This window comes from Helianthus annuus, chromosome 4 (genome assembly GCF_002127325.2).
Source record: "Helianthus annuus cultivar XRQ/B chromosome 4, HanXRQr2.0-SUNRISE, whole genome shotgun sequence".
Taxonomy (NCBI): domain Eukaryota; kingdom Viridiplantae; phylum Streptophyta; class Magnoliopsida; order Asterales; family Asteraceae; genus Helianthus; species Helianthus annuus.
The window spans coordinates 39,114,117-39,126,197 of NC_035436.2; the positions used below are offsets into that span (position 1 = coordinate 39,114,117).

Here is a 12,081-nt window from a genome sequence, read left to right on the forward strand (position 1 = left end):
TATTCATTTAATTAAACGAACGAACATGAACACATGTTTTGTCGTTCACTTGTGTTCATTTATGTTTGTTTTAATTTAAATAAATACGTAATTATATTTATATAAATATTAAACATAAAATGAACTTTCTAACTACTTATACATATATAACCAATTAGTAATTGAGTTTTCTAGTAATAAAAATGGATTTTCAAATGGAATTTATCATAATTAATCACTAATTATATAAAAATTATTTTATGTTCATTTATGTTTAGTAAATTATTGGAATAATGGATTCTAATAATCACAGCTATCAGCCATTCGCCGACAACGATCCCAACTTTAAAAATTAACATTGGTGGTCACACCTTTTCATATGTTGTGAACTAATGGATCTTTATTAATAGAACCTTCATTTCTTTTTGTCATCTTTTCCTTTTCTATTAATAAAGGTTCATCAAAAAATGTGGGACCACTATTGGGTATTTTTAATATTGGGACCATTGCTGGTCAACGGCTAATAGTTAGGATTATTAAAATCCATTATTTCAAAAATATTTTCATTTGTGTTCATTTATGTTTCTTCAATTAGGTTCATTTGTATTGTTTATTGTTTGTTAAATTATATTAGTTTATGTTTGTTTGTTTGTGTTTGTGAACTGTTCGTTTACGTTTTAAATGAATTAACATAAACGAACACGAACATGCTTATTTTCTTAATAAACGAAAATAACAAAAAAATGTGTTTGATTATTTGTTCTTATTCGTATTTATGTTCGGTTAAAGTTAAATGAACAAACACAAACATGTATATGTTCATGTTCTTTCAAAAAGTAAAACGGAAAGTTATTATATATTGTCAAATATCGTGATAATAAATTATTAAATTTACAATCAGAGACCGAAGATGAAGACCAAAGATTTTCAAACTGAATCATAATGAATATGTGTATTTGTGTAATTTCATATATGTGACACAAATACTTACGGGATTCAAAACTAAGCATTAGAACAAAATATTTAATTTGGTAAATTAGCAAATATCCATCAAGCTTTAAATCTCTCAGAACTTGAAACATATGACTTAATAGTATATAAAAGACACAGACGTTATCAAAATAAAACAGGATAAAGAACCTTACAATCTTGTTATAGATTTTGTTGAAAGTATAATTTATTAACACAAATACATCCATATGATAAAATCGGAAAATTGAACTTATTTATAGGAATACAAATTTTTTCTTGTCATATTCTATTGTTTAGCGAATTCAAAGAGTTGAACTGATCAATCATCTAACTATCTATAAAATTTCAGAAACCAGCCAAAACAATCGTTTTAGAGTGCGAAGTATAACCTAACCCTGTCCCCAACTACTTCATTTACTAATGACATGCATCGATAATAAACATATATAACTGACCTATCAATTTTGTAAGTATCTGTGGCAATTCATAGATCGAAAGCGACTATAAGTATATCCTCACAACTTGTCACTTAAGCACAAATTTACAATCTTTCAATACTAACAAAGCAATAGTTGTATCATGGATCTTTCCTATCTGCAAGAGAATTACACACTCATTCTTTCTACGTTTGCCATAATTCTAGTCCTCTACTACTTATCATTCTTGTACAAAACCACTACCACTCCACCTGAAGTAAGTGGTGCATGGCCTATAATAGGCCACTTCAAATTTTTTAGTGGTCCTGATCTTCCCCATGTAACCTTGTCATCCATGGCTGACCGATATGGACCCATCTTCATGATCCGGCTTGGTATACGTAAAGTCTTGGTGGTGAGTAATTGGGAGATAGCTAAGGAGATCTTTACTACCCATGATGTGATAGTTTCTGACCGTCCGAATTACGTCGCTGCAAAGATATTGGGGTTTGATGGTGCAAATTTGTCTTTCTCTCCTTATGGTCCATACTGGCGTGGATTACGTAAAATCATCTCTCAAGAGTTGTTGTCTGTAAGTCGGCTTGAGAAGCTTAAGGTTGTTCGAGTGGTGGAACTAGAAAGCGCAATTAAAAATATTCATGATCTTTGGAGGGAGAAAAGAGATGCGCAAGGGAAAGTGTTGGTGGAAATGAAGAAATGGTTTGGGGATTTGACGATGAATACGATGCTTAAAGTGGTCGTCGGAAAACGGTACACTAGAGGAGTTGACAGTGAAGATGAGGAGGAGATGATGAGTTGTCGTGGAGTGATAAGGGAGTGGTTTCAATACCTCGGACAGTTTTTGGTGGCAGATGCTCTTCCTTTTTTGGATTGGTTGGATTTGGGCGGATATAAAAAGACAATGGAACGAGTTGCAAGGGAACTCGATTCTATATTTGGGAAATGGTTAGAAGAGCATCGCCGAAAAAGATCTTCAGGAAATGCAACAGAGGTAAAAGACTTCATTGATGTGATGATGGAAGTAGTAGAAGACGATAACACAGCGGGTTACAATGCTGATACCATAATTAAAACCACATGTGAGGTGTGTAGATTCATATTTACTCAGTATAATCCCTAAACAAACCTAGGACGACCAGACAAAGTTTTTAAAATGAACACTGACTTTTCATATCCCATAAATGAACATGTATTTTTAATGCGAAAATATCAACCATAGAGAAACTTTGACTGGTAATATATTTTTGGGATTTGTCTTTTTTAATCATATGTATGTGCATTCTAACTGATATGTTTTCAGACCCTTATTGCGGGTGGTTCAGATACAACTACTATCATGCTAACGTGGACACTCTCATTACTACTAAACAATCGTCACGCTCTTAGAAAGGCTCAAGAAGAACTAGACACACAAGTAGGAAAAGATAGACCGGTAAATGAATCAGATATAAAAAACATGGTCTATCTCCAAGCTATCGTAAAAGAAACTTTGCGACTATACCCAGCCGGATTCCTAGGAGGTCCAAGAGCCTTTACAAAAGATTGCACAGTAGCTGGCTACCATGTCCCTAAAGGAACATGGCTACTAACCAATATGTGGAAGCTCCACCGTGATCCAAAGGTATGGTCGGACCCATGCGAGTTTAGACCAGAGAGGTTTCTAACCCCAGACCAAAAGGCCTTCGATGTGAAGTGGACTGAATTTGAGTTCCTCCCTTTTGGGGCCGGGAGAAGGTGTTGTCCTGGAATAGCTTTTGCGTATCAAATGTTACATATGGTTTTAGCAACTTTATTACAAAACTTTGAGATGTCGACTCAAAGTGGTGCACCTGTTGATATGAGCGCGCTTCCTGGAATGACAAATGACAAGGCATTTCCGCTTGACGTCCTAGTTTCCCCACGCTAGGATGCAACTGATAAAAAAGTGGATGGATGAAGAAGTGCCCAAATATAAAGCCGCCTTGTATATGTTGTAAAATATTTTGACTTGTTTATCATATCGTTTTTGTACTAGTACAAATATAAACCATATATGGGAATGATTTTGTACTCTTTTTAAACTATATATTTCATGTAATAATAATGTAAGTTATAGACTTTTATTAACATAAGAGTAAACTGCCATTTTGGTCCCTGTGGTTTGGTCACTTTTGCTACTTTAGTCCAAAACTCAAACTTTTTGCATCTGGGTCCCTATGGTTTCACTTTTATTGCCATTTTGGTCCAAAAATGAAATCAGATCATATTTGTCTTATAAAATCCTGCAATTTTTTCATTTTTCTCAGGGGCAAATCAGGTTATGTTTGTCTTATAAAATATGGTATTTATTTATAAAAAAGAAATGGTCATTTTGCTCCTGCGAAAAAGGACAAAATAGCAGGATTTTATAAGAAAAATATGACCTAATTTCATTTTTGGACCAAAATGGCAATAAAACTGAAACCACAGGGACCCAGATGCAAAAAGTTTGAGTTTTGGACTAAAGTGGCAAAAGTGACCAAACCACAGGGACCAAAATGACAGTTTACTCTTAACATAAAGTTATATAAAATGCTATTTTATTTTGAAGTTTGGATCGATTTCCCTCTTATGAATCTCCTTTTTCTCTCACCTCTCATTGAGGTAAAAAAAATAAGATGTTACTTTTTTTTTTTTTTGGTAAAAGAGAATATTTTTAATATTTTAGCATCTTGTTGTTGTCATCATCATCAAGTTCCGATTCGTCGTCTGATGACAAGAACACACATAATTTGAAATTTCTTGTTGGTGTTGCACAAGCTGCTTCAGGTGTTCGACAACCCCAAGCACGAGAAGATTGTTTGGTCGTGATCGAGAAGGTGCAAACAATTGTCTCCTGCACGACTACTTTGTTGAAAATTCAACCTACGGACTTGACAAGTTTAGAAGGCAGTTTCGATTGTCCAAATAACTTTTCCTACGAATTACCATAGTTAAAAGATAAATAATAACTAGTATTTAGTCTTGTGTATTGCGATGTGGTAAACAATAAACAAAAGTCATGGATTTGAGTAGGATTAGGATAATCAAACATCCCAACCTATAATTTAGTATGAGTAAGCTTTGCTTTGTGGGTCTTTACTAAGGTGAACGACATATGTTTTTGGCATTTTTGTTGTTTGGTATAGAGAAAAACAATTGTGGTTTGGAATTATTTGTATTGAAATTGTACTGTACAAAAAGAAGTTAGGGTTACAAAGAAATGGTGTTTATATAGAACACCAAGTTACATATTTAGTCCCTAGGCTACGACACATCATTCACTTTCCGACACTCCCCCTCAAGTTGAGTAGTGGGATCACCAATACTTAACTTGCTCAAGCAGCTACTAAAAACGTTCCTGTTGAAAGCTTTTGTGAGAATATCTGCGAGTTGATCTTTTGATTGTACATATGGGAGCTCTATGATACGTTCCTCCAATTTCTCCTTGATGAAGTGTCGATCTACCTCCACATATTTTGTTTGATCATGTTGGACAGGATTTTCTGAGATCTGTATAGCAGCTTTATTGTCGCACATGATTTTGGTTGCTGTAGTAGGAAGAAAGCCAATCTCAGTTAGGAGCTTGCGAATCCACAGAATCTTTGCTAGGCCACGTGCAACCCCTCGGAATTCAGCTTTTGCACTAGATAGGGCGACTTCCTTTTGTTTTTTACTTCTCCAGGTAACTAGATTTCCTCCGACCATGGTGAAGTATCCTGAGGTTGACCTTCTCGTTCCTTTATCCCCTGCCCAGTCAGCGTCTGTATAAGCTAGGATTTCTAACTGCCCATTTGATTTAAATAGTATACCATGACCTGCCGTTCCCTTGAGATACTTGATGATTCTTACTACTGCTTCCAAATGACTCGCTTGGGGCTGGTGCATAAACTGACTCACCACTCCTACTGCATAAGCTATATCTAGACGAGTGTGGGGGAGGTATATCAGTTTTCCCACCATTCGTTGATATCTCTCCTTATCTGCTAGTTCTGCTCCATCTTCCATGTGTAGGCCGTGATTAACTACCATTGGGGTGTCTGCCGGTCTACACTCAATCATTCCGGTTTTGGCTAGCAGATCAAAGATATATTTCTTCTGACAGATAAAAATCCCTTGTTTAGATCTTAGAACTTCAATTCCAAGAAAGTACTTCAATCTTCTCAGATCTTTCATCTCGAATTCCGAAAAGAGCTTATCTCTTAACATTGACATTTCCTCTTCATCGTTTCCCGTAAGTATCATGTCATCAACATAGATAATTAAGCAGGTCACAAGACTGCCCCTACGTTTCAAGAATAGGGTATGATCAGAGTTGCTTTGTTTGAATCCGTATTTCTTCATAGCAAGGGTAAACCTCCCAAACCAAGCTCTAGGAGACTGCTTAAGCCCATACAGAGATTTCTTCAACCGACATGTTTCTCCACCCTTGAAATCCTCATTGAATCCTGGTGGAGTGTCCATATAGACCTCCTCGTTCAGTTCTCTATGAAGGAAGGCATTTTTTACATCAAATTGATGAAGAGGCCAATCTTTATTGGCACTTATAGAAAAAAAGGACTCTGATTGTATCGATCTTGGCTACTGGAGAGAAGGTTTCAGAGTAGTCAATTTCATAAGTCTGAGTATAACCCTTTGCAACCAGCCGTGCTTTGTATCTTTCAATCGTTCCATCAGGTCTGTGTTTGACTGAAAAAACCCACCGACATCCTACCGGTTTCTTTCCTGGTGGAAGGGTGCATTTCTCCCATGTGTTATTCTTCTTGAGTGCTTCTATTTCGATCTGCATGGCCTTTTCCCATTCTTCAGATTTCAAGGCTTCCTGTGTTGTAGATGGCATTTGTTCATAGCACAAGGCAGCGGCAAAAGCTTTAGCTTCCTTAGACAAGTTTCCAGTGGCAATGTTTGCCACAGGATACCTAGACCTTGGATCCACCTTTTCTGGAGAGTATCTCTTAGGAGGAACTCCTCTATTTTCTCTTGGAGGGAGGGAATACCTTCCGGTTGTCTCTGCTGCACCTGGTTCAACATTTCCAATAACTGGTTCCACCTCTTCAACGTGTTCAACATCTGATTCAACCTGTGGAGTAGGTTTCGTTGTTGCGGTTCTATGTGTTCCCCTGTTGTCTCATGGTTATAAAATGTAGAACCTCCAGGGTCCTCAGTATTTCTTACCTCAGGTATCACGTTGGATGGACTTTCTTCAGTGGTACTGTGCTCCGCAGATTGTGTGGCTGTGTTTGAAGGACCCGCAGTATTGTGATGATTTTCTGTTGTTACCTCTTCAGATGAGGGAAGTTGAGTTAGCCAACTCAGGGTGTCTATACATCCGTTCTCCCCCTGACCACTGAGTTGGGTGTCATAAAAGTATTTTGTTTCAAGAAAGTCAACGTTCATTGTGGTGAACATTTGATGGGTTTTTGGATTATAAAACCGGTAACCTATTTGGTCGATCCCAAATCCACCAAATACACATTTCTCAGCACATGGGCCAAGCTTGTTCCGGTTGGTTTTGGGTATGTGGACAAATGCCGTACACCCGAAGATTTGAGGTTCAAGTGTAAGAGGATGGGGAATATTGGCAGACTTAGACTGACAATCTAAGGGAGTTTTAAATTTAAGAGCTTTTGTGGGAAGCCGATTTAGGAGATACACGGAGGTTGCAACTGCCTCCGGCCAGAAAGATTTAGGAACCTGGGATTCAATTAAAAGGGCTTGAGTCATTTCAAGAATAATACAGTTTTTCCGTTCGGAAACACCGTTTTTTTCGGGGGTACGAGAACAAGAGGTTTGATGAATTAATCCTTTGGTTTTAAAGAATTGTTTCATGGGTGTATTGACAAATTCCCCCCGTTGTCGGATCGAAGGATTTGGATTTGAGTTCGGAATTGAGTTTGAATCATAGCATAAATCGTGATAATTTTTTCGTAAACTTCGGATTTGTTTTTAAAAAAATATACCCATGTCATGCGAGTGCAATCATCCACGAATAGTATGAAGTACCGAAGACCCTGCCCCCCATCACATGAGCAAGACCCCACACATCAGAATGGATTAGTGAAAACGGTGAAACAACTTTCATATTGCTAGGTTTAAATGGTTGTCGATGGCTTTTTGCACGAAGACAGGTTTCACAATCTATTTTCCCATTTTAAGGGAAGAGTTTTGGAAACAAACGGTGCGAATAACCATTGGATGGGTGTCCCAAACGTCTATGCCATAGCCAGGCTTCTCGATTTTCGGTTCCATGTGCCAACATCACAGTACCCTGTTGAGCCACTTCATCCATGTAGTACAATCCCTGGCGCTCAGTACTACGTCCAATAATCACACCCGTCCTGATATCCTGTAGAAGGCAGAAAGTAGGATGCATTGGTACCGTGCAATTTAACTCTTTGGTAATATGGCTAATTGAGAGCAATTTGTGCGATAATGATGGAACATAAAGACAATTTGATAATTTCATAGTTGGTGAAATCTCAATTGTTCCTCCTCCTTTCACTTACATCGTTCCGTTGTTTGCAGTATGGATTTGGGTTTTTTGAGGATTGGACATTGACGGTATGTCTAACGGTTCAAACGTCATCGTGTCAGTGGCACCAGAATCGAATATCCAAGAACTTTTTTTTCCATGGTTGATTTCCATTTTTTCCTTTTTGATTTTTGATTTTTTTTTTTGAACTTTGGAACTAGCCGAGGAACCAACTCTATGAAAGGTTAATAGGATTTGAATAAGTCAAGCTTCACTATAACGATAGCCGCGACCAATATCAGACCTACTAAGCAGTCGAGAAGAGGAACTGGCTAGCAACCGATCCAAAGGGCCGAATAGAACCGAATCCCGAAAGCGAATGGATGGATCGAAAGATCGACCTAGGGCGAGAGGTCAAGTCGGGAGAGATAGCGACCTCGCACACTAAGCCTGTCTTCTCCTCTTCGTCGAGCCACCGACGATCGGAGAAAGGAAAGGTTCAGGCGAAGAATGAATGTTCGTGAAAGGAATGACGAAGAAAGGATTCGTGGATCGAAAGGTTGGAAAAAAAAGCTTGAAAGGTTCGTCTGTTGAATTGGAAGGTTCAAAGGTTTGTTTAAGGTTCATTGAAGGGTTTAAAGGTTGAATTGTTAAGGTTCGTCGAAGGTTAATTGAAAGGTTCGTTGAATTGTTTAAGGGTTCGTCGAAGGTTTGAGGGTTCGTCGAAGGTTTGAGGGTTCGTCGAAGGTTTGAGGGTTCGTCGATTGAAACAAGGTTCGTTGAATTGTTTAGGGGTTCGTCGAAGGTTTAACGGTTTGTAGAATTGTTTGAGGGTTCGCTGAGTTGTTTGAGGGTTCGTTAGAGGTTTAAGGGTTCGTTGAGTTGTTTGAGGGTTCGTCTAAGTATGCACTTTGGGAGTTGAAGGGTTCGTAGATAATGTTTGTGGTTTAAGGGTTCGTAGATAATGTGTGTAGGTAATGGCGAAGAATACTAGGGTTTGGGTTGGGGGTTCGTCAGATGAAGGTTCAGCGAAATCAAGGGCGGCACTGGCGAAGAATGTTAGGCGGTTTAGGGTTTGGGCGGCGAAAGCGATGGGGAAGATGGAGGTTTCTTGTTACGGCGGGTCAACAAGCAGCAATTTTCATCTTCTGGTTAAATGGCTGTTAAAGGTAAAAAGACACAAAATAAATCAAACAGAAAGGAGAAAAGTAAGGAGTTTGTATCTGTTAATAAGAAAAAGAAAAATGACGTGTTGAGCGATTATCTGGTGTTCGGTTTTGAACGATTTTGAGATTTGATTTTTTTTAACGAAGTTTGTTTCTTGCTGGTTTGAGATTGACGAACAAAGTTTTCAAGGATTATAAACTCTGCTCTGATACCATGTTGTTTGGTATAGAGAAAAACACTGTGGTTTGGAATTGTTTGTATTGAAATTGTAGTGTACAAAAAGAAGTTAGGGTTACATAGAAATGGTGTTTATATAGAACACCAAGTTACATATTTAGCCCTTACACTATGACACATCATTCACTTTCTGACAATTTTAATTCTGAAAATCCAAAGGCAAAAGAATTTCATGTTCACAATGCACAACAATATACCCCTATATATTGCAATGAAGATCCAATACAGAACAAACCCAAATTTTTACTTTAGAAAATTCTATCTATAACATATATGAAGTTAAATGTACAGTAACTTTAGTTTTTTTTTCTTTTTTGTCTTTTATTTTATGTTTGTTTTGCTCACTTTTATTATTTAACATTCAGTATTGTTACTTAGAACCCCTCAATATTATAAAGACTTTTATTTATCAATTTTACGTGCTTATTTAATGTACGTGTCAGTATAAATTCAAGTTGATTTAGGTTTTGATTTATTTTTTTTTTCGGAAATGGGTAGGCTCAAATATAATACGTTTTATGCCTTTTTATGTACCTTTTCTGTTAGTCTATATTTTAACATAAATTTTGTTTTAAAACAAGTCAGGTCCAATACAATACGGTTTCAGTAGACGATGTAAATTCGAATTAGTTTACGTTTCAATGCCGCAGCAACGCGCCGTACCATTCTTTAACTTAAAAAAACATAATTTTCTTACGTACTTATTTTTATGTACGTGTCAGTATAAGTTCAAGTTGGGTAACGTTTCAACGTAAATTTCTTGCGCAAATAAGTTGGATCAAATATACTACGTTTTTATGCTTATTTTTATGCACTTTTCCAGTTTATCTACATTTTGACGTAGCTTTTATTCGGAAACAAATTGGGTAAAATCTAATATGTTTTCATTAGACAAAATAAACTTGTGTTAATTTAAATTTCGACCCGCCATAACACGCGGGATATTTACTAGTAATTCAACAATTCAAATAGGCAACTTATCAATGACAGTTATTCAAAAACACCCACTTTGAAAAAAGGCATGAGATAGCTTAAGAAAAAAAAACCTCAATAACAATATCAACCTTCACCGTGGCATTGTGTCGAGCTAGGTCATCAACAACTCAATATATTTAAGCTCTATATGTAAATCCGAAATTCGTGAGCCCCATCAATCAAAATGAAACGTAAAAGTTAGAACAATCAAACGTAAATCAAGAGGGTTCTCAAATACAAAAACATGTAATTCGATCGTTCATCAAGCATCCATAGCCGTAGTTGTTTGTCCTCAAAATGTGACTTACATTTATGGAAACATATTGTGTGCCAGGGCCTTACCTCAACTTCATACTGATAGTTGTAAATCAAAATGTAAGTAAATTCAACGTATAAAGTCCTGAACCTGAAATAGATGGTTTTAACTCTAGATTATGAAAATCAAACGTTCAAAATATGTACATACGAAAATTGTATCTTTTTTTTTGGTCAATAACAAAAGGTAACCTAACTACTTGAAAATCAGTAGTAATGTTTGATATGATTGAAACAAGATACAGAGTGAAAAGAAGTAACGATCAACCAAGCTACCGTTTCATACAGTTATGATCATTATTAATACCAAATTAACGAACTAACAAACCAATTACAGTATAACTCCCAACTTCTAACTAATGACTGTTTAGCCCCTCTTATTACAACTAATCTCATTATTACACATTTACCCCTTGGAATAGTACTATATCGGTAACAATACTCTCCCGTTAACATGAATTTTGTCCTCAAAATTCAAAATTGGGGAAGCGCATTTGCAATTCCTCAAAATCTTCCCAGGATGCTTCTGTAACTGGCAATCCCTGCCAATGAGCCAACCCTTGAACTCCAACTCTTGACCCTTCTTAAGCAACTTCTGATCCAAAATAGCTCTCGGTTAAATAGGAACAACTGGATCTTGTGGTAATGCAGTAACAGATGCAGTAGGACCTGGAGCTGATTTAAGCAACAAAATATGAAATGTTGGGTGTATTCGAGAGAGAATTTGCAGGTAAGTCTAATCTATATGCAACAACGCTAATTTTCTCTAAAATGAAATAAGGGCCAAAAAATTTTAGGTCCCAATAATTTATGATTATGATGTTGCTTAAGGGTTGTCTGCGCATATGGTTGAAGGTTGACATAGACCCAATCTTCCACATTAAATTGCCTATTAGACTTGTGTTATCAGCTATTTGTTTCATTTGATTTCTTGCCCTAGCTAAGTTAGCTTTTAAAGTAACCAATTTTGCCTCTCTCAACCTGAACTACTCCTCTAAAGTCTCAATCTTGGTTTCCTTAGGAATATAAGGTATATGTAATGGTGGAAGAAGACCATATAATGCCTCATAAGATGACATTCCAATGGCCGAATGGGTGGTAATGTGGTACCACCATTCTGCCAAAGTCAACCATTTAGGCCAGACCATTACCATACACCGGAGATAGGTTTCTAAGCACCTATTTAAGACTTAAGATGGTCACCATCTGATTGTGCATGGTAAGCAGATGAAAATGGCAGTTGAACTCCCTGCAATTTCATGAAGTCTTTCTAGAATTGACTTACAGATATCAGATCTCTATCCGAAACTATAGTTCGTTGTATTCACAGATCATAAGAGTTTAAGATATGTCTTCGGACAAAAGGAATTAAACATGAGGCAGAGACATTGGAAGGAAATCCTTAGTGATTATGATTGTGATATCCAGTATCATGCAGGAAAAGCTAATGTAGTAGCTGATGCTTTAAGTAGAAAATACCATGAAAAACCAAAAAGAGTGCGCTCTCTTAGACTAAACCTGCAGGTAGAT

General features: G+C 36.9%; 1 protein-coding gene across 1 annotated transcript; it reads left to right on the forward strand.

Moving 5' to 3' along the window:
* Positions 1 to 1,506: 1,506 nt before the first annotated feature.
* LOC110920960 (cytochrome P450 CYP82D47) lies at positions 1,507 to 3,499 on the forward strand. Its single transcript, XM_022165212.2, has 2 exons — positions 1,507 to 2,472; positions 2,689 to 3,499. The coding sequence occupies exons 1-2, from the start codon at positions 1,531 to 1,533 to the stop codon at positions 3,292 to 3,294; spliced, it is 1,548 nt and encodes a 515-aa protein (XP_022020904.1). The 5' UTR covers positions 1,507 to 1,530; the 3' UTR covers positions 3,295 to 3,499.
* The last annotated feature ends 8,582 nt before the right edge of the window (positions 3,500 to 12,081 follow it).

What these genes read in the sequence shown, in the direction of transcription:
- LOC110920960 (XM_022165212.2), top strand. Translation starts at nt 1,531, where the DNA reads ATGGATCTTTCCTATCTGCAAGAGAATTACACACTCATTCTTTCTACG. An exon ending in TAATTAAAACCACATGTGAG is followed by an intron (nt 2,473 to 2,688) that starts GTGTGTAGATTC and finishes ATATGTTTTCAG; the next exon opens with ACCCTTATTGCGGGTGGTTC.